Source organism: Daphnia magna, linkage group LG4 (assembly GCF_020631705.1).
Source record: "Daphnia magna isolate NIES linkage group LG4, ASM2063170v1.1, whole genome shotgun sequence".
Lineage (NCBI taxonomy): Eukaryota > Metazoa > Arthropoda > Branchiopoda > Diplostraca > Daphniidae > Daphnia > Daphnia magna.
Window position 1 is genome coordinate 1458439 of NC_059185.1, and position 18458 is coordinate 1476896.

The following is an 18458-nucleotide window of genomic DNA, read 5'->3' on the forward strand; positions in this document are numbered from 1 at the left end:
AATCTGGAGAAGATGGATAAAATCGCGCGAAAACAAGAAAAGAATAACCTGCTGACCCGATTCCATCGATGGCGAGGGTCAATAAAAATGTTCATCTTTTAATCAATCGCCAGATGGCTCTATTCTTTGTTGGTAATCTAGCAACACATCGAAAGAAACATTGTCTGCTGGAATTAACAATTTTCAACACATTCTTTTAGTTATGGCTCTGCAACTGCGACGACTTTCTCTCGGCCGTAAGATGATTGATTTATGTTACATTTATGTTTTGTTTTGCATATTCAAGCATCAAACTCACTTTGATTTGGCATGGGTTGCCCATGATTAAAACTTTTCAAATTATGTAATATACCTTTGGCTCAGGCAGTGTAATGAAATTTCTTTACAATCTTCTCTCGCAGTCGCCAAGTTCCAGCAGGCTAGAAATGCTTCGATATTGACGTCTTTGCCTGAGACGCACGAATTGCTAAGAAAAACGTGCAGAGACTTTGCTGAAGGTGAACTAAAGCCAAATGCATCTCGATTTGACAAAGAACATCTTTACCCAAAAGAACAGGTACCAAACAAACTTGGCTTCTGATCTGTACAAGTATACCAAGTATTTTCTGTATTTAAGATTCTTAAAATGGGCGAGATAGGCTTAATGGCCATAGTTGTTCCTGAAACCCTTGGTGGAGCTGGACTAGACTACTTGGCTTATGCTGTGGCTATGGAAGAAATATCAAGGTCTATTAAAACTCTTTTTGGTTTTGCTATTCCTTATTTCATTTTTACTATTGGATTTTACAGGGGGTGTGCTTCTGCTGGAGTAATCATGAGTGTCAACAATTCACTTTATATTGGTCCTCTCATGAAATATGGAAATGATCAGCAAAAGAGAGATTGGATTCAACCATTTGTTAATGGAGACAAAGTAGGGTGCTTTGCACTTAGTGAACCAGGTAAAATATTTATTTAGTAGTTCAATAGATCTTTTTAAAACTGCCTTAATTATTAATCAGGAAATGGCAGTGACGCCGGTGCGGCATCAACTACAGCTGTAGCATCGTCTGATGGAGGCTGGAAATTGAATGGAACCAAAGCATGGATTACTAACGGCTACGAGTCTGAAGCCACAGTCGTTTTCGCTACCACAGACAAATCGCTCAAGCACAAGGGAATCTCTGCCTTTGTTGTCCCTAAACCGACACCAGGGCTTTCGTTGGGCAAAAAAGAAGATAAACTGGGCATCCGGGGTTCTTCCACATGCAATCTCATTTTCGAAGACTGCTCTATACCTAAAGAAAATATGCTTGGCAAACCAGGGTATGGATTCAAAATTGCCATGAGCACGTTAGGTAAAATTAACTACAGATGTCTATTAAATTGTAAGTATACATTATTATGCCTTTAGACGGTGGAAGGGTTGGTATTGCAGCTCAGGCGTTGGGTATTGGTCAAGCAGCATTAGATTGCGCTGTCGATTATGCAAGCAAGAGAAAAGCTTTCGGACAGTCAATTACCAAGCTTCAATCCATACAAGTTCGACTGATTTTGATTGACACTCTGAATTCAAATTATTGCATTTTGTTTTCTTATAATTGTAGAACAAAATCGCTGACATGGCCTTGCAATTGGAAAGCGCGCGCCTTTTGACTTGGCGGGCTGCTGCATTGCAAGATGAAGGCAAGATTTTTATCAAAGTACGTATTTGAGAATCTGTGTCACGGATTGATTAAAACAACCACAACTTTAGGAAGCAGCTATGGCCAAATTAGCAGCCAGTGAAGCCGCAACGTTCATCTCGCATCAGGCTATTCAAATTCTCGGAGGAATGGGATACGTTGCAGATATGCCCGCTGAGCGACATTACCGGTAATGAGTCTGTCAAATCGTCTCATGCGGTTCTTTAAAAACGCCCTTCTATTCCTTGTACAGAGATGCCAGAATCACAGAGATTTACGAGGGCACCTCGGAGATTCAAAGATTAGTCATCGCTGGCAATGTGTTGAAAGAATATGGGGTTTAGGAAAGATTAAATTGATTAAATCTTCCTAAGGTGATGAAAAGAAATGTCAACAATGCAATTTTCTATTTTACATTATACAGGTTTATACGTGATGGAATAAACAAGTTATAGGATATACCGATGATGTTTTATCTATTTGACTCGCCTTGCTTGCGCCAAACATGAATGCGATAGCTATTTTAACATTTTAAAAATGTTGAACAATTGCAGGAATTTTGAACGAAAAGACGAGAGCCAATGTATGAAAAAGAAAGAGGTTAAAAAGATAATCTTGGACACTGATCTTTCTTTTTTCTTTTTTTTTTTTTTTTTAAATCGTTAACTAAGTTTTCTGGAATGCGTCTCTAAGACATCGAGTTGAGTGGCGCGAGGCATGCCCCTTTAATTTTCTAATTTGAATGAACACTTCTATTCAACAACAAATTTAGGTGCCAATATTGGTAGAACAGCACGTCTCGATTACTTTTGGGAAGTTAACCCATACATGCACATACACCCAACCATACGCACACGCACACACATTAAATGAAGATTTGAATTTAATTAAAATATTTAAACTCCCCTAAAGTGAAAAGAGAAAAAAAGAAAACAAAAAACATCATAATGTATATAGGGGAGAATTGGGGTTAATTGGAGCTAGCACAAAAAGAAAAATCCGGCTAAATATGAAAAGAATCGAATTGGCCAAAAAAAAAAGTGGCTCAGGAGTAGAATAGAAAAAGATAACAAGACTTGGGCGAGAGGAAAAAAAAGAGCAGCAAAAAAGAAACCGACAACGAGTTTCGATCGATACACTTTTCGTCTAGTGGCAGGCGAGGCGGGCGCGGGTTGTAGCACTTCAATCAGGACTTGAGCCTCGAGACGGAGAAAGATGGGAAGAAAAAAATATTTCCGCATTTCTTGCCTGTTAGCTTTTGAAAAAAAAAAAAAAGAGATGAGGGCTAAAGCCAAAAGCAAGCCGCACAAGTGGGCAAGCAAGATAGCCCGACATGGAAGGTTTGGGGTGTTCCTTGGTAGAACATTGAGGGTCTGAAGCGGAAACCCCGTAGCGCAAAAAAATTACTAGTCTCCGACCACACATGAAAATTACAACGCCTGACGTTTATGGATCCCCTATCTTGTAAACGCTGACTTGAACTCCAACCAAACATAAATAGATTTGGTAATGGAACGTAAAACAGATGGAGATGGACAAAAAGGGAAAATTAGAGGACAGAGGAAGAAGTATAAGATGTTCCACGAAACGAGAGGTAATAATTCCGTGACACTTGCCGTCGCTCGCCACGTGCACTATTTGGAGGCAGAGAGCAGAAGGAATCAGTCTGAATCAGCTTTCATTCCACGTACCGTTCCCTGATTACGTTGCTGAAAAAAACGGGAAAAAAGGCGAAAAGTAAATCAATATTCGAAACCTGCGCATGATTCACAGAAACTTCGATTCGGCTCGCCTCCCTCAAGGCCGGCACTTACTTCTTAAAGAGATCATACATTGATTTCTTTTAAGGCCGTTCAGAACAAGCAATAAAACACCATTAAAAAAAACAAAAGTTTTTTTAGCCTTACCCTATCTAGTTCTTCTCTCGTTTCGTCTTCAAGACGTCTAATATCTTGCATCGTCATTCCATGCCATCGGTCAAGCCAGCAAAACACTTGTCTAAACAATTTTGATAAGGCAAACAAAAGATTAGAATTATTTTGATCAGTCAGATCAACGTAGGAACAGGTACCGATGAAAATTGGTGAACAGACGTCGTTCTGCCTTCATGATGAAACTTTCAACTCTTGTCTGAATGCCGAACCATTTAAATTCAGCCGTGACCAATTTATAACAGGTCATAACCGGATCAACCTTGGGCGTGAAAAGACATTTCACTTTTAATCGGTTTCAAGGAAATCTTGATTCTAATAATAATAAATTTTGATTCTACGACACTTACTGTGTCCTGCCATTTGCCGACTAGAGGTCCTCTTCCAGTTTTCTGGGATTTAAATTTAGTTGGATCTTCGTGAGGTTTGTAATCGCCAGACTGTATGAGATCGTTGGCGATATCGATCATTACTACTTCGCGTGCTTTCAGCTTTTCAGGCGGCAACTCGTGGATCTAGATAATACGAAGCACATAATGAAACGCGTATGGTGGGACTAGATATAATGGCTTACGTTCTCTGATATGCCTTTATCGGCATAATGCATCGTTTCAATGACGATGTAAAAATTATCTTTCATATAGCCAGGATTCTGTCAAATAGAGAAGGTTTTACAAAAAAAAAGGGAATAGTAACAGAACTTTACCAAACTCACTGAAATTACTGTCCTACAATATGGATATGCATTCCAAGCTTCTTCATGAATTTCTAATGCTCCTTTAGGGGCAAGCATTCTGATGAAAGCTGGCACTTTGCTACATAATTGTGTATAATGTATAAGAATGAATTTTGCTTGAGTATAAATTTTTACCTTGCTAAATGATAAATTTTGTAGGTGTACTGCCCTTTGCTGAACCTACCACCCAGAAGAGGTTTCCCATCAAATGGTTCATTCTTTAGGACTTCAATTCCTTCTCCTCCCCCTGTGTTGTTCTTTGACTCCTCTGCCACAGCAAAGAGTTGACCGACTTGGTACTGTAGAAACAAGAATTGGTAATATAGCTTCTCAACATCAATTCAGTTTCAGCTCACCTCTTCTACTGTTACTGGCATCACCACCCGACTAAATTAAAAACGATCATGATTAGATAGTTCGTCATGTATCAATTGTAATTCACAACAACTTTGCTATGTTTAGCAAATTTAAATATTTAATTTCAGAGGTTTAATTACTGTAACACATAGTTCGGATAAAATTTATTTTGGAAATTCGAAACCGAACCACCATGCATGTCAGAGTCGGTAAGTTATTAATTTCACAACTTATCGCGTATCCGGTTTTGAAAAGTACGCTGAAATACTCTTGTAATATTTAATGCCACCTTTTTGGAACTTACAATTCCTTGATGAACATTTTCTTCCGTTGATAGGGAAATGATAAAAAATAGAGATTCGGGCAGCAGAAGCCAGACTATAGTCCGGTGACCTAAACTCCTCGCACAGACTGTATAGAAGACGAAAGGCCTAACAGTTGCTAAAGCCTGACAGTTCGCACGGACTGGGAGCTGATGACACAACAACTACAGGGATAAGAAACGTTACAGTAAGGCAAGGATGCAACAGGAGAGCTGACTGCCTCGCGTGGCCATGTATGGTACTAATGCAACCACATGTAGCCAGTGTTTTAAAACTTCCTAATACTCTAGTATAATTTTAGGGTTATCGTAAAACATTTGATCTAACTTTAGTTTTTATCGATTTTCTACAATTTTGGTCAATTAAACTGTTTTCGTTAATGTCATCAAGAGTTATTTAAATCCGCATAACTTTGTATTGGCGGATTTTACGACATGAGAGATGAAATAGGCAAATTTGGAAAAATGACGAAGGCTGAAAACATAGTATTGTTTGGGCTTGAAACGACAGATTTGCACAAAACTTTTTAAAATCTAATCCTAATCCTCGTCAGTTATGAAAACGTAGTACCATAGATCGCCACGGTGCTCTCTGCTATCGTTTCATTCCACACGCTCTCGTGAACAAAATGTCTAAAAAGGAGTTTCTTAGCCCTAAAGTTTCGTGATGACGTCAAAGCAACTCCCTCTTTCTTGATCGTTCACTTGGACATTGCCAAGTTTTTTTTTTATTTTTGACATATTAAAAAAAATTCTTGTTGTTGTTTGTTGACTTGTTGTTTAGTCTAGATGGGCCAATTTATTTTATTTAAGTTAAGTTATAGATTTTGTTCTTGTCATATTAATCGATTTTGGTTAACTAGTGTCCCACATAATAGTAAGGTGTGACTAAAGATCGAAATGGGCCTTCAATTAGGACTGCAAGGCACGGAACACTAATGGTTAGGTTCGATTATTGATCGAATACCAATGGGATCAATATGAAAAAATTCCACAAATAGTGTCACCCCTGTGACTGAGATCGATGACTGATGAAGAGAACTCGTTCCATCCAACATTTCATATCAATTCGGTATGATCCAAGATTTGTATCTCCGTCGGCTTAACCACAACATCTCGTCACCATTGCCGGCTTTTCCGCGTCACCTAGTGCCCATCTTTAGCACTAGTAAATATTTTCTTACGGAACACTTTGATTTTGACACATACCAACCGCACACCGCAGGCAGCATTCCCAAGAAGAGGACAAGAGAACCACGAGAAAGGAGAGTGGAACGAGCTGATGTTGCTACTAGCTTGTCTGATAGAACGATTATCACATCCCAATCTTATTTAAGTTACAGTTCTTCAAAGAATTGTTTTCTTTGTGGCATCATGGTGTCTTCTGCAGCCCTCATCCTGAACAAACTTCGACGACTGCGTTCTTGTTTTGCTTTCTTCTGTTTTGTTGGAATAGCTCTTTCTTCTTATGCTTTTTATGTCGAGACAAAAAAGGAGCATGATGATTCCTACGTGGCCATGTGCGACATCAACGAATTCATGAGCTGTACTAAAGTGTTTTCATCCAAGTATAACCTTTCATTCCCTTTCCCCCCCTTATAGTGTGATTCATATTGGCCTTTCTACATTTTCTAGGTATGGCAAAGGATTTGGATTGCTCCAGTATGTTCTTGATGAAGACTCACCTCTTATCCAACCCAATCCTGTTTATGGTGCTATTTTTTATGGTCTGGTTTTATTATTAGGTATTTCTCATAAATTTTGAGGTTTAGTTTTAGCAATGGCTTAACTTTTTTTATTTTTTATTTTATTTTTCAGGACTTGGAAATTATTTGTTTCTGGCAAGAGTTCAGATGTTGCTGTGTATCATGGCAAATTTAGGCTCAGTGTATCTAGGCTACATTCTCTATTTTGTTCTTGAGAACATCTGTGTTGTTTGTATTTCAACTTACTTTGTCAATTTTGTTTTGCTGATTGTGACGTTCCTTCGCATATCAAAATTGAAACAACTAAGCTTGGAAACTGGTGGGCCAATTCTTCAAACAGGAGGATTTAACAAAACCAAGAAGAGAGTATAAGGTGTTTCAATTTCAACAGTTGTTATACTCAAAAGCCAAAGGGTTGTGCGACACAAATCAGACCCGGGGAAAATAATGGAAAATGCACTATTTCTGATTCTCATTGTTCAAGTGCTCTATTGTCATTCCTTAGTTGTGATGTGATTCGGTTCAGAGCTATAATATAATATATTTGAAATGCTGATGTGCATCAATTTAACTTTTCCTTATTCAATAAATGATACCTATGAGGCTGCAAGGAAATAATTTTTAAAACTGCCACATTACTCTATTTAAAGCTTAGTCAAACTACTTTGCATGAAGATGTTCGGAAAGATATTGGTGTGGTGAATCAGGAATAAATAGGTACCTCATAATGATTCCTAGCAATGCACCCTTTGTCCCATAACGGATTATTTATTCCATTCAAATTCCCTGCTAGTAAAATTTGCTTGGAAAATACAATAAAAAATAACAATAATAATAAACAATATAAAAAACACAAAAAAACCCTTTACATTTAGGCATTTAAATATTTTATTTATATCCATTACTAACTGGGTTTGGTTTTAGTAGGCGTACGTGGCATTTATTGCTAAATAGCCATAAACATTAAACTAATCTGAATATATTACTAGGTAGTCATTCAGTTTACTCGTGATTTCTTTTTGATTAGGCCTAAAAATAATAAAACTCTTCAGCGAAACAATTCTCGCTATTACAGCACTTTTCAAAAGAGAGACAGCGGCTTCTTGAAACTGCAGGTGTGCTATCTATGCGCGTTGGGTCTATGGATGTTTTTTTTTGTTTTTTTGTTTTTGTTTTGTTTTGTTTTTTGTTTTTGTTTTTTTTTGTTGTTTTTTTTTTTTCTTTTGGAAGAATTCATTACAGAAATGGAAAATCGTTCATTTGTAATCTAAAAATATATGATATAAATATGAGGATGGAGGTGTGACTGGGTTGTAAAGACGCTAGAGACTTCTCTTAGGAATCTTAATCGCTATTGGTTTCCCCAGAGCCCCGATGCTGTCTCTGGCGTATTTCTACCCGTTTGGACGGTGAGTTTTTTGGTTGTTGCTGTTTTTCTTCATGATCGGCTTGCTTCATCCAGCAGGATATTTCATCCTTGTACATAAAACTGAGAAGAACATCCTTGGTCCGTCGACGGAAACCCGTGAATGTTACTGATATAGGACGAATGTCCGGCAAATCCAATGTAGTCTCTTCCAGGGTACGGAAAGGTTCTTGCTTACGCAGTCGGGCAAACCAATTGTGCCATAGCTTTCCCTTCGACAATTGTTCCGCAGATTCCACTGCTAGGAGCCGTTCATATTCTTCGGCATTGAGAGTAACAGTCTTCTCAACTAAACGCTTTTCTGGGTTGCCAGTGAAAAGAATTATGATTAATTGAAAAAAAAAAAAAAACAAAAAAAACAAGCTATATTCCTTACCGTCATCTTTAGTCATTTGTTCTTTGTATGAAATTCGAAACATAAATCCGTCGAGAACCGATGCAACGACGATGGAGAGAAGTATCATTATGGTGAGGTAGAAGCACATAAAATAAATACGGCTCCACTGCGATGTAGTCACAGCATAGCCTTCCATTATGATGTACCAATTATTTATGACAGTCAGCTCGAACAACGTCACATAGGACGAAATGACGTTTTCAAAATTATTTAGGTAATAGTAGCCGTTCGACGATGATCCATTTTCAAAGCGAAAATTAGCTTCAACAGTTGAATTCCTGCGCAAAAAACATAAGAAAATCCATTGTAATAAAACACAGATAATAATAAGTGATGTACAATCTCGTAATAAATCCGTACTTGCAACAATTGGTAAGGTCGTACTCTGCAAAAAGTTCCATTCCAACAATTGAGTAAGCGTAATAAAGAATCAGGAAAACAATTCCGGCGCACAGTAGTCTTTGACCTAAAATAAATATCGTTCCAAAGACATCTCGATATCGCTTACGTAGCTTGAAAACACGTAAAATCCTAAAAGTAATAACTACAAAATGAGACTGCTTTTTTGAATTATTTGTCTACGCAAAACTATTTTTACCGCGAATGCCTTGCTACCACGAGGAATGACCATTGACCGAGAATTTCAGCCGCTAGCCCAATCAGAGATACTCCTGTCACGGCAAAGTCGAAGCAGTTCCAGCCAGAGGAGAAGTAGACGTGAAAACCCATGCCAAACATTTTTAGGCATGCTTCAAGTGCATAGAAAGACACAAAGGCGTAGGTTTCCCAAGTAACACCTAGTTCAAGCGGGTTGCTCATATGCACCGAGATAGCTGCAGTTCTCGTTAAAATCAGAATTCCTCCCAGGAAAATCACTAGGCCTTCGATCGACGAACGGAAATAAAAAGGGATGATCAATGAAAGCTGAAAGTCTAACCATTGAGACTCACAGACAAAGTAGTCGAAAAAAGTCCAGGTAACCAGCCGATGTACTTGTTGGGCCATAGTGGCCAACGTACGGGAACGAAGCCGTGAAAACCAAAACGGTTCCTCATTTCTTATCCGCCATTTCATATCCAACACATCGTAAATATGATAGAATTCATTTAGGTTAATTATTCCAGAATCTGACGTGTTTAGAAGACGGAACATCAGATACATTTCCCTGTAGGCTAAACAAAAATATATGTTAATTTTAAAAGGTAATAACATTTTATTAGTAGGGACGAGAATACTTCGAGATGGGTCAACATTACGTAGAAGACCACGGAAGTGTTGCAGCGTAATGCCCCCTCTATTGCTCCGACTAAGCAAGAGACGGAAAGCATGTTGCGCTGCTTTACGTCTATGGAGCAATAACTGTTGAAACTTTTTTCTCTCCATACTAGAAAAAGATGCATAGACAGCGGCAAGTAACTGAGAATTTCAAAAATTAGTATTTAGTTTTTACATTCGGCAGATTTACAAAATACTTACCAGATTCATCAAAAAGTACAGAACGATGGAAAGGTATGTAATGAAAAAAACAGATGACCAACGAGTTACCGCATAGGACGGCATCATCACATCGGGAAAACTGCCAATGAACAACGTGATTAGTGTACAATAATGTACGAATAGAAAATAACATAGATTATTACTTTGCCGTCGTCAAAAGTATGAAAAGGGAAATAAAGGCTTGCTGTAAAGTACTGAAATATGGATCGTTTACGTTCGATCCAAAAATATAAAAACCTAAAACACTGTAGAATAGAATTACGAATAGCAGTAGGCCTAACATATCAATTGCTGGAGGCACCGATTGTAAAACCTGCATGTAGAGTAATAATTTTCTAAGTCGGTAAAATTTTTTGGAGTTCTTATGACGAATTTTACCTGGCGTAAGTATCTACGGACTCCACCGAAATGGTGATTATCTAGAAGGAAGATGGGTCGGAGAGCGCGAGTAACCCTAAAATGCGAACTTTGCCGGACGAGAACCACAATAGATTCAGCAATCATTATCAAGAGCGTCAGCGCCTATTAATTAACCATTTCTAGTACAAATTTATCTGTTCATCTGACAGACTTAAGACTTACCTTCACCATGGATCTAGGGTGGTGAATGAATATTTTGAATCCCACCCAGCGGAATTTCATAATCAACTCAACACTAACAATGACTAAAGCCATGAGTTCCATGCTGCTATGTACCCCTACAGGTAGCTAGATTTTTAAGATAAATGTTTTTGTATGCATCAAACTTGATACAAGAATAAAAAGACTTACCCGAAAGAGGGGGTTTGCTGGTTTCTCTGTGAATGTCAATAAAATCAGTAATAAAGAGGCTGCAAAATCCAGGGCATAATACCACTTGTTGTGTACAAGGAGGTATGCAGGAAGTGCTTCATGGCAAGAGGGATGGGATGTCAACTTATCATTATTGATTCCTTCTTCTAAGAAAATAGCTGCTTCTCGATAATTTAGCTCCCAGCTTTTAGTGACTTCATCTAATGGAAGACACTCAATTGCTGGGAATGAGTGGAGCTCAGTGAACTGTAACTGTACTGCTGATTCTCGCACTGTGCTTGCAGTTCTTGCAGTATTTCCTACTTCTAACGGCACATCTATTTGTCCAGCTGTAGACAAATAATACAAAAACAAATCATGACCCATTCAAAAATGTCATGAGTTTCCATAAATACACGTTAAAATAGTTGAACTGTTGTTACACGTTAACTAGTTCTGTCTGGCTAAAAAAACCGCGCAATATTTCCCTATATTTTTTCCTTCTAGAGAGAAAGAAAAGAATAGAGTATAAACAATTACCTTCTTCCATAATTTGTATCTGAATACCCTCTTGCTCACTGGGCATCTTGTCGTCTTCTCCCATACTGACGACGCGTGATAATGGGCGAATAAAACTTAATTAATAAAATAAAATAAAATATTCAAGGGGTTTGAGTTGTAAACACACCACAGACAAGTATCAATATCAAGTTAACTGGGCCACCTGTGCCAAACCATTTATATTACAATTATATATGATGAAACTATTAAAATAGTTTACACTTTTCATTAACTATAAAAACAGCTTATGTGTTATTAATATTTTTTTCGAAGCTAAATATAACTTATTGATAAATTTACAAAATTCAAGAAAATTCTGCGAAGTTTACGCCGATTGGCAGTCAATCTCAAATAATTCTTTTGATCTTGCAACGTAGCAGTTGCTAGAAGTCCTAGTTCCACTCCTCTGTCTTGTTTTTTTCCAGCAAATTTGGAAGGTAGGTCGATTTTCGTATCTCAATTCTTCGGAGACATCCAAATCTGTCGTTAAATTATATTATCCTCAGCTAAATTGGTAATTTTTCCTATTCAAAGTGAAAGTTCAAATTTGCCCTTTAGTTTAGTGTTTAAAGTTTGGTAACTCGACAAAGTTAACACACATTGGTTCACTTGCCTGACCGCTGTCATACCGTGGTTACATTTGTAACTGAATTGTTAAATCACTCTTTTAACATACATATTAAATCATATAGCAATGGAGGTCTCCAAGAAGAAGCCAGCTGCAGGAGTACCGGCTGCCAAAGAGCCAGCCCCAACTTTGGCTAGCGGAAAATACACATTCTCCAAATCCGAAGCTCTTCGCCGCTACCTCTCGAGGAAGCAGGCAAGGTCCGGAAAACGAGTTTCCAAAGCCAAGCGTGACGAGGTTTGTATTATTTTTACCTCTGCTGAAATAAAATGTAATGTTTGAGTTTCCTTTGTAGCAAAAGAAAAAGCCCAAATTTGTTGAGAAGCCATTCAACAAGGGGACCAGGATTGTTAGCTTGAAGAAGAGACCCAACAACTATCCCTGCAAAAACCAGTAATTATTTCTATTGTCTGATTAGTTTGAACCCAAATTTGAATTGGCTTGCATTCTTTTTCTTTAGCTCAAAGCCCAGGTCAAAAGTTCCCAAGAAGCATGGTGCCACCAAGGTTCGCAAGTCTCTTCAACCTGGAACCATTCTTATTCTGTTGGCTGGTGTTCATCGAGGAAAGCGTGTTGTGCTCCTTAAGGCTTTGAAGTCTGGTCTTCTTCTCGTCACTGGTACATATATTTAACATTTGGCTTTTGAAATTTGATTTAATAGTTAGTTTCTGGAATTTACAGGACCATACAAAATCAACCGCGTCCCCATCCGTCGTGTCCACCAAAAGTTCGTGATTGCCACAAGCACCCGGCTTAACATCGAAAGTGTCAAGATTCCCGACACAATCAACGATGCTTACTTCCGCCGCATTCGCGAAAAACGCGCCAAGAAAGCAGAGGGTGATATCTTCGCCAAGAAGAAGAAGGTATTTGTTTGTTTGTTTTTTTCAATGTTGGTTCTCGTAATAATCCTTCATTCATTATTAAATTCAGACCTACAAGGTTTCGGCCACTCGCAAAGCTGACCAGATAACGGTCGATAAACAACTCCTCCGGGCTATTAGACCTCATCCCGACAGAAAAATCCTCTTGAATTACTTGAAGTCGCGTTTTGGTTTGTCCACCGGTCAATATCCCCACACGCTTAAATTTTAAAAAGTTGATTGCGTGTGTTTGGACAGTCAATAAAAAATTTGGCTTCGAAATATGTTTTCCTTTTGTTCATTAATTACGTGTGGAATATTTAATATTATAAATAATTTTCTACCTCAAAAACAAGAAAGTTTTAACTGTAGTAAATCCATACCTAAATTCAAGAGTTTTTATAGTTTTGAAATGTATTAATTTTCCCTTCCTGAAGAATTTTAACACGGTTTATATCCAGCATTTAAATAATAATTCAGTATTTAATGCACTTTATTTGATGGGAACATTTTTCAAAGTTTTTGCTGCGACAGGACCGTGTGCGGTTTGCAATGAATTACCCTGCCATTCAGCATTTCCACTTGCACTTACGCGCAAATCTTCTTGAAGCTTTTCCCATACTTTTTTCTTTGGATTGAGGACAGTGTCTGGTTCACCAGTTTCATAACCTTCCACCAACACTCGATCCCCCGGTTGGCTGCCGGTGGGCGCATCAAGTGGTTCACATTGACGAGGTTCATCACTGATAGAATTTTTGTATCCCAATTAATAACCATAGAGACATTAGACATGTAAACAAAAACCCTTACCTGGATGCACAAAGAACCATTCCTGCTGATTCAATACCTCTCATCTTGGCAGGTTTCAAGTTGGTCAGCACTATAACCATACGGTTGAGCATCTCTGATTGGGGTACAAAATTAACAAGGCCGCTGACAATTGTCCGGGGGCCAGAAGATTCACCTTTTCAGTTATAACATTAATTAACATTCTCACGATTCAAAAGTTCAATGTTATACCCAGATCGATTTTCTCAACGTAAAGAGTTTCTGCTTCAGGATGTTTATTAACCTCGATGATCTTTCCCACTCGGATGTTGAGACGATGAGGCGCCACAACATCGTCAGTTGCTGCAGCGATAGTCTTAGACACCTTGGCCGGAGGAGGATAAGCATCTTTGACTAATTTTACCAACTCAGGAGCTTCAAAGATTTTTCGAATTGGCTCCAACAAAGCATTAAGCCGCACTTCAACTGCCGCTTTCAAATCACCCGGATGAAGCAGCCCTTGGGAAAAGTCCGACTCCATCTGCTCGTAGGTAGTGTATTCAATGTCACCACCATTGTCTGCACCACGTTGGATAAGGAATCCTAGTATGGAGCCAGAAAATATCTCTGTTTAATCACTTGTAAGAAGCCGAGAATCGGTAATTTGACAGTGATAAGATGTGAATTCTAAGACGGAGTGATTTTTATCAATGTTACCTTCACCAGTGTTCAGCAGTGGAAATAAAACATATTTAGCAAAGGCTAAAACCCCATTATTTTCCACCTTCCCTGGTTCACAAAATGCCTTTTTCATCTTCTTTTTAACGCTGGCGGACGAATCAAGTAAGTCTATTTTACTATCTTCCTCCGATGACGACATTTTGGCTCCAGTTAGGCCAGGAACTGTGATAACAAAGGAACTAATTTCATAAAGTGTCTAGAATAAATTGCTCTGAAATTTTTCTACTCATTGGATTCATCAGGTGGGCACGTTTAGAATACCCTAACTGAGGCAAGTATTTGTCCGCATATGTGAAAATTTTCCTCTGATCCACACCTCCAAATTGTGCATCTACCTTCAAGTATTCTTCATCTAGTGCTTGTAAACCTAGTGGAGAGTAGAAGTTATCAATATTTACATTGCACATAGTGTTTAATACACCTCACCCGGGTACATTAAGCCAGATAGCAAGGGATTGCCTACTTGTTTTACCACTTCTGCACCTGCTTTTTTTGCATCATGCTCAGTGACAAGAGAGGATAATCTGTACATGTCCAAAGTGTACTCTCTGAAGTAAAATTATAAAAAAAGGAAGTACTCAGTACCAATTATTAAACACATCTAATTCTTTTGTGCATTTTTTCTACTTATAATGAACTGTTTCCTACTTGCTAAGTTGATATTCAGACCCTTTAATAAACTTGAGTTTTTCAAGTGGGACTTTCAAGGAGGTAAGCATTGCTTTGATGGCATGTTCATAGTATTGAGTACGAAGAGCAAGTAGTTCCCAAGGTGCTTTCATATTGTCAAGATAGGCATGAAGATCAGCAAACAAAATAGTGACCTGGAAGACGAAATAGCTGGTAAGTAAAATTTTTAAATCTCTGTTTCAAATTGTATTATCTAACCTCACATCCAGCTTTTAGAAAATCACCAATTTTACTCATTGGTAGAAAATAAGCTACATGTGGCTTGCCAGTTGTGGCTGTTCCCCAATACAGCTTTAGATCTCGTTTTGCAAGGATTTCGGTGATTTTTTCTTCACCAAGAACCTCTTGTAGGTTTCGAGTAATCAAATGTTTCTTTTCTGATGGTGTCATTATTGCCTTTGGATCCAGGGAGCCCATTTTTTTTTTCAGATGAAATCTGTGAAAACAACAATATAGTCAAGGTATATAAAACTGTTAGATAGAGATACTAAGAGTAGAAGCACTTTGCCTCACATTCATTGACATATTCGAAAAACGAAAACGAGTAAAAACTGAAAAAACTTCGGCTTTGACTTAATTTCAAACTTGACAGCTGACAAACAATACATACCTAAAAAGTCTTAACACAAAAGTATTTATGAAAATTAGATGGGATAGTCAACCTGTTCTGTTGCAATACGGTTACAGCTTACAACATGCGGCGTGACACAAACAGAGGAACCAAGGGAAGTGAAGGGTGAACGACATCACTGTCGTTCTCCAATAGGAGATGAAGAGCTACTTTCTAAGGGTTCGGCAAACAGCTACTTTCGGCTCTTAGCTATTTGCTTAACCTTGTTTCAAAAAATTACCCAAATTTTTGTAAGAAGTATAATTATAAAACCTAAGGATTCGTGAAAGATAATATTAAACATGTAATGAAAATTGATAAACGTATTTGAGCAAAGGTTTTTTTTTTTCATGTATGTATTTCACTTCGTCAAATCGCATTTCTTTATTCAGTTCAAGATGTGAATTGTGATTCACGGATGCCTTACTTAACATGGCATATGCAACGATTAAATCATCAAAAACAGAAATTTTCTGGTAGACAAATAAAACACAATGAAACGATTACTTACTATATCATTTTGAAAACACAAATTGTGTCACGATCTGATTCTCTTTCACACATGATTGAACGAATGGGGAAAAAACTTTACACTTGAATGTCGAAAATTACTCGTAATTAATGTGCGAACTTGCCGCTAGGTAAGAGCACAAAGTATGAGTATTCTCTTCCAGTTGTGCTCTCAAATTGCTTATGTATTGGTTTGCTTTGCTCAACTCTGCCCTCAAGCTGGCTAACTCGCTGTTACAAGATTCCAAAGCAATAGACTTTTGGTTCAATTCTGATTTAAGACGGGCTACTTGTAGAATGCAGCTATTACGGTTGCAAACTGCCTTTTCGGCATCCGGTAGAATATAGTCACACCTGTTGCTGGTGGCTAATTCAAGTAATTTGCCCACGACAGAATTCTGTACTTGAGGTAGATTGATAGAAGAGTTCGAACGGTTTTCAGTTGTAGCTGACGATCGTAATTCAGTAGGGGGGACTAGCGCAACTACCTTTTTGGTAGTCTTGCGAGTATCAGTGAGAGTTTGACGAGTGCCACTCTGGACGACGTACATATAAGCGCCGATCGTAAATGGAATGCCTTGAACGCGTTGGCCAGGAATGGGTACAACTGGATTTCCTCTTGCCAAAATTTTTTGTTGATTTAATAGAAGCTTATTCAAAAGAGAAACTTCCTGAGGGCAGAGATCCTTTTTCGACGCAAGATACTGGATATGCGACTTGTTATTTTGCAGAGTCTGTAGAAGACGAGTAATAGGGGAATTACAAGATGCCTCTGTAAACGTGAGGTAATATAATAAAATTACCTGTAGGTCTTCAGCGGGTAGATTGATTATCTTCACGTTGGACACGATGCGGGTATTTCCTTGTGTAGTTTGGTTGTTAGAAAAGTTTCTTAATGCATTGGTTTTTGGAGTGAAAATGGGCGCAGAAGTAGTGATGATTATTCCGTTGGGGATTGAAGGTGCGATCATGGGGAGTTCGATTTTCTTTTTATGCGAAATGCTATCTCCTTTGGCTGGAGCGATTTTGATGATTCTTTTCGTGTTTGACAGATTCGAATTTGTTCCAGTGGGCACGATTTGGGTAAGCGCCAAGTTTTCCAGGAAATTGTTTTTACACTCACTAGTGTTTGAATGAAGGGTAACGTGAGTAACAGCCGGTGGAACCGATGTTACTATCGTCGTTTCTGAGTTCAAAGGGTTAGCTTCATTTATCGATATTTCCTGAGCTTGCCCAGAAGATTCAGTCAGCTGCACCACGTCAACCTTTTCAAGTGTTGACGAAACGACTGGTAAAATAGCAGGGTCTTTAGGCTCAGGATCGACAGAACTGGCCTTTTTTACACTTGACTGTTTGTTTGATTCTTGCAGGCAGTGCAACAATTGTAGGTCATGATCAGGTAATGTAACACCATGTAGACGAAGGGTCTCAACGACGTTCGTTTCGATTCGGTTTAACACAAGAATCATCTATTTAAAAGATGTTGATGATTATATCCATAACTAAAGTAATTAAAAATTATAAGTAAAGCTATCAAATACTTTGTTTTCCATAAGCTCTTTCATAATAGTCCCTGAAGATCTTGTTGAATTTTTTTCTGTGAGGACATTTGATTCTGGTTGTATGGTAGCAGATGTTCCTATTGTGGCTTCTTTTTGTGTTTCTTCCCGATGTACAATAGGCATAACGGTTGTTATCATATCGCCAGTTTTTCTTTTCGCAGCTCGTCCCGGCGTTTCTCGTCGACTAGCATTGAACTGTGATTCTGCTTCAGTATCTTTGTCTGCAGTAAAAAAGCCTTGTTTTTGCTTTTTCTGTGCAGATGTTTTCATTTTCTTCTGCTCTGCAAATGATGGACATTTTCGTTTTGGCATCTCCTATTGAAGTTAATAAATATTTACTTCTTTAGTAATTACTGTGTATTGTACCAAAACAAATTGCCATGAAATTGAAAGTAATCGTAAAAAATTACTCCATGAATTTGAGCAACCAGTGTACACTCATACCGATTGACGATTTACAAAAAAAGAACAAAAATGTACAAATGTATGGCATCCTCTCGTTTAGTGAATATAAGAATCTTACGGGGCAAGAACTGTTGAAAACAAGTCCAACCGTGTCCAGCAAACTATATTGTCAATACTCTTAAACTTAACAATATTGTCGCAGTAACGTTTACCAACTCGTCGCACAATCTTTGGATAAAAGATTAGAAATAATGGTGGTCAACGAAAACAATTGACAAATACTACGCGTGGTGGGAAAAGGGCCGTGGCACTG

The 18458-nt window shown here is 38.2% G+C and overlaps 7 protein-coding genes across 10 annotated transcripts; 3 read left to right on the plus strand and 4 right to left on the minus strand.

The window, feature by feature from the left end:
* Window positions 1-80: 80 nt before the first annotated feature.
* LOC116921287 (short-chain specific acyl-CoA dehydrogenase, mitochondrial) lies at window positions 81-2123 on the plus strand. The gene is made up of 9 exons (XM_032927553.2): window positions 81-236; window positions 402-556; window positions 617-726; window positions 790-941; window positions 1002-1337; window positions 1394-1521; window positions 1587-1682; window positions 1736-1854; window positions 1918-2123. Exons 1-9 carry the CDS (start codon window positions 203-205, stop codon window positions 2006-2008), a joined length of 1221 nt encoding a protein of 406 aa, XP_032783444.2. The 5' UTR covers window positions 81-202; the 3' UTR covers window positions 2009-2123.
* LOC116921292 (phosphatidylinositol transfer protein alpha isoform) lies at window positions 2124-5156 on the minus strand. Its single transcript, XM_032927558.2, has 9 exons — window positions 4993-5156; window positions 4688-4718; window positions 4467-4630; window positions 4311-4410; window positions 4170-4247; window positions 3946-4110; window positions 3736-3857; window positions 3572-3662; window positions 2124-3373 (listed from the first exon to the last, which is right to left on the minus strand). Exons 1-9 carry the CDS (start codon window positions 5007-5009, stop codon window positions 3326-3328), a joined length of 816 nt encoding a protein of 271 aa, XP_032783449.1. The 5' UTR covers window positions 5010-5156; the 3' UTR covers window positions 2124-3325.
* A 971-nt stretch (window positions 5157-6127) lies between these two features.
* On the plus strand, window positions 6128-7270 carry LOC123471513 (vitamin K epoxide reductase complex subunit 1-like). The gene is made up of 3 exons (XM_045172981.1): window positions 6128-6578; window positions 6646-6755; window positions 6829-7270. Exons 1-3 carry the CDS (start codon window positions 6385-6387, stop codon window positions 7086-7088), a joined length of 564 nt encoding a protein of 187 aa, XP_045028916.1. The 5' UTR covers window positions 6128-6384; the 3' UTR covers window positions 7089-7270.
* A 316-nt stretch (window positions 7271-7586) lies between these two features.
* Window positions 7587-11519, minus strand: LOC116921278 (two pore calcium channel protein 1). The gene is made up of 12 exons (XM_032927541.2): window positions 11348-11519; window positions 10808-11157; window positions 10619-10744; window positions 10415-10558; window positions 10180-10349; window positions 10016-10115; window positions 9775-9955; window positions 9490-9711; window positions 9138-9420; window positions 8900-9070; window positions 8519-8817; window positions 7587-8443 (listed from the first exon to the last, which is right to left on the minus strand). The coding sequence occupies exons 1-12, from the start codon at window positions 11409-11411 to the stop codon at window positions 8061-8063; spliced, it is 2493 nt and encodes an 830-aa protein (XP_032783432.1). The 5' UTR covers window positions 11412-11519; the 3' UTR covers window positions 7587-8060.
* Window positions 11520-11703: 184 nt separating this feature from the next.
* On the plus strand, window positions 11704-13141 carry LOC116921293 (60S ribosomal protein L6). 2 transcript variants are annotated; one of them, XM_032927559.2, is made up of 6 exons: window positions 11704-11805; window positions 12061-12233; window positions 12292-12389; window positions 12457-12614; window positions 12678-12862; window positions 12930-13141. In XM_032927559.2, exons 2-6 carry the CDS (start codon window positions 12063-12065, stop codon window positions 13089-13091), a joined length of 774 nt encoding a protein of 257 aa, XP_032783450.1. In that variant the 5' UTR covers window positions 11704-11805; window positions 12061-12062; the 3' UTR covers window positions 13092-13141. The 2 variants fall into 2 exon arrangements, with proteins under 2 accessions (XP_032783450.1, XP_032783451.1); XM_032927560.2 differs by having other exon boundaries at window positions 11742-11882.
* Window positions 13142-13255: 114 nt separating this feature from the next.
* LOC116921285 (tyrosine--tRNA ligase, cytoplasmic) lies at window positions 13256-15875 on the minus strand. 2 transcript variants are annotated; one of them, XM_032927551.2, is made up of 9 exons: window positions 15721-15875; window positions 15257-15494; window positions 15017-15192; window positions 14795-14916; window positions 14595-14735; window positions 14345-14530; window positions 13880-14230; window positions 13670-13823; window positions 13256-13602 (listed from the first exon to the last, which is right to left on the minus strand). In XM_032927551.2, exons 2-9 carry the CDS (start codon window positions 15473-15475, stop codon window positions 13353-13355), a joined length of 1599 nt encoding a protein of 532 aa, XP_032783442.2. In that variant the 5' UTR covers window positions 15476-15494; window positions 15721-15875; the 3' UTR covers window positions 13256-13352. The 2 variants fall into 2 exon arrangements, with proteins under 2 accessions (XP_032783442.2, XP_032783441.2); XM_032927550.2 differs by having other exon boundaries at window positions 15669-15828.
* A 308-nt stretch (window positions 15876-16183) lies between these two features.
* On the minus strand, window positions 16184-18452 carry LOC116921284. Of its 2 annotated transcripts, none has more exons than XM_032927548.2 (4): window positions 18264-18452; window positions 17720-18055; window positions 16982-17647; window positions 16184-16912 (listed from the first exon to the last, which is right to left on the minus strand). In XM_032927548.2, the coding sequence occupies exons 2-4, from the start codon at window positions 18050-18052 to the stop codon at window positions 16277-16279; spliced, it is 1635 nt and encodes a 544-aa protein (XP_032783439.2). In that variant the 5' UTR covers window positions 18053-18055; window positions 18264-18452; the 3' UTR covers window positions 16184-16276. The 2 variants fall into 2 exon arrangements, with proteins under 2 accessions (XP_032783439.2, XP_032783440.2); XM_032927549.2 differs by having other exon boundaries at window positions 18151-18452.
* Window positions 18453-18458: the final 6 nt, after the last annotated feature.

What these genes read in the sequence shown, in the direction of transcription:
- LOC116921287 (XM_032927553.2), top strand. Translation starts at nt 203, where the DNA reads ATGGCTCTGCAACTGCGACGACTTTCTCTCGGCC. An exon ending in ATCTTTACCCAAAAGAACAG is followed by an intron (nt 557 to 616) that starts GTACCAAACAAA and finishes TCTGTATTTAAG; the next exon opens with ATTCTTAAAATGGGCGAGAT. An exon ending in AAGGCAAGATTTTTATCAAA is followed by an intron (nt 1,683 to 1,735) that starts GTACGTATTTGA and finishes CCACAACTTTAG; the next exon opens with GAAGCAGCTATGGCCAAATT.
- LOC116921292 (XM_032927558.2), bottom strand. An exon ending in TGCCAGTAACAGTAGAAGAG is followed by an intron (nt 4,631 to 4,687) that starts GTGAGCTGAAAC and finishes TTGTTTCTACAG; the next exon opens with TACCAAGTCGGTCAACTCTT. An exon ending in ATTGTAGGACAGTAATTTCA is followed by an intron (nt 4,248 to 4,310) that starts GTGAGTTTGGTA and finishes TCTATTTGACAG; the next exon opens with AATCCTGGCTATATGAAAGA.
- LOC123471513 (XM_045172981.1), top strand. Translation starts at nt 6,385, where the DNA reads ATGGTGTCTTCTGCAGCCCTCATCCTGAACAAACTTCGACGACTGCGT. An exon ending in ACTAAAGTGTTTTCATCCAA is followed by an intron (nt 6,579 to 6,645) that starts GTATAACCTTTC and finishes TACATTTTCTAG; the next exon opens with GTATGGCAAAGGATTTGGAT. An exon ending in TGGTCTGGTTTTATTATTAG is followed by an intron (nt 6,756 to 6,828) that starts GTATTTCTCATA and finishes TTTATTTTTCAG; the next exon opens with GACTTGGAAATTATTTGTTT.
- LOC116921278 (XM_032927541.2), bottom strand. Translation starts at nt 11,411, where the DNA reads ATGGGAGAAGACGACAAGATGCCCAGTGAGCAAGAGGGTATTCAGATA. An exon ending in TCCGTAGATACTTACGCCAG is followed by an intron (nt 10,350 to 10,414) that starts GTAAAATTCGTC and finishes CTCTACATGCAG; the next exon opens with GTTTTACAATCGGTGCCTCC. An exon ending in TTTTTTCGACTACTTTGTCT is followed by an intron (nt 9,421 to 9,489) that starts GTGAGTCTCAAT and finishes CGTCGATCGAAG; the next exon opens with GCCTAGTGATTTTCCTGGGA.
- LOC116921293 (XM_032927559.2), top strand. Translation starts at nt 12,063, where the DNA reads ATGGAGGTCTCCAAGAAGAAGCCAGCTGCAGGAGTACCGGCTGCCAAA. An exon ending in CCAAAGCCAAGCGTGACGAG is followed by an intron (nt 12,234 to 12,291) that starts GTTTGTATTATT and finishes TTTCCTTTGTAG; the next exon opens with CAAAAGAAAAAGCCCAAATT. An exon ending in TGGTCTTCTTCTCGTCACTG is followed by an intron (nt 12,615 to 12,677) that starts GTACATATATTT and finishes TGGAATTTACAG; the next exon opens with GACCATACAAAATCAACCGC.
- LOC116921285 (XM_032927551.2), bottom strand. Translation starts at nt 15,475, where the DNA reads ATGGGCTCCCTGGATCCAAAGGCAATAATGACACCATCAGAAAAGAAA. An exon ending in CGTTGAGAAAATCGATCTGG is followed by an intron (nt 13,824 to 13,879) that starts GTATAACATTGA and finishes ATAACTGAAAAG; the next exon opens with GTGAATCTTCTGGCCCCCGG. An exon ending in ATGGTTCTTTGTGCATCCAG is followed by an intron (nt 13,603 to 13,669) that starts GTAAGGGTTTTT and finishes AAATTCTATCAG; the next exon opens with TGATGAACCTCGTCAATGTG.
- LOC116921284 (XM_032927548.2), bottom strand. Translation starts at nt 18,052, where the DNA reads ATGCCAAAACGAAAATGTCCATCATTTGCAGAGCAGAAGAAAATGAAA. An exon ending in AAGAGCTTATGGAAAACAAA is followed by an intron (nt 17,648 to 17,719) that starts GTATTTGATAGC and finishes TCTTTTAAATAG; the next exon opens with ATGATTCTTGTGTTAAACCG. An exon ending in TACCCGCTGAAGACCTACAG is followed by an intron (nt 16,913 to 16,981) that starts GTAATTTTATTA and finishes CGTCTTCTACAG; the next exon opens with ACTCTGCAAAATAACAAGTC.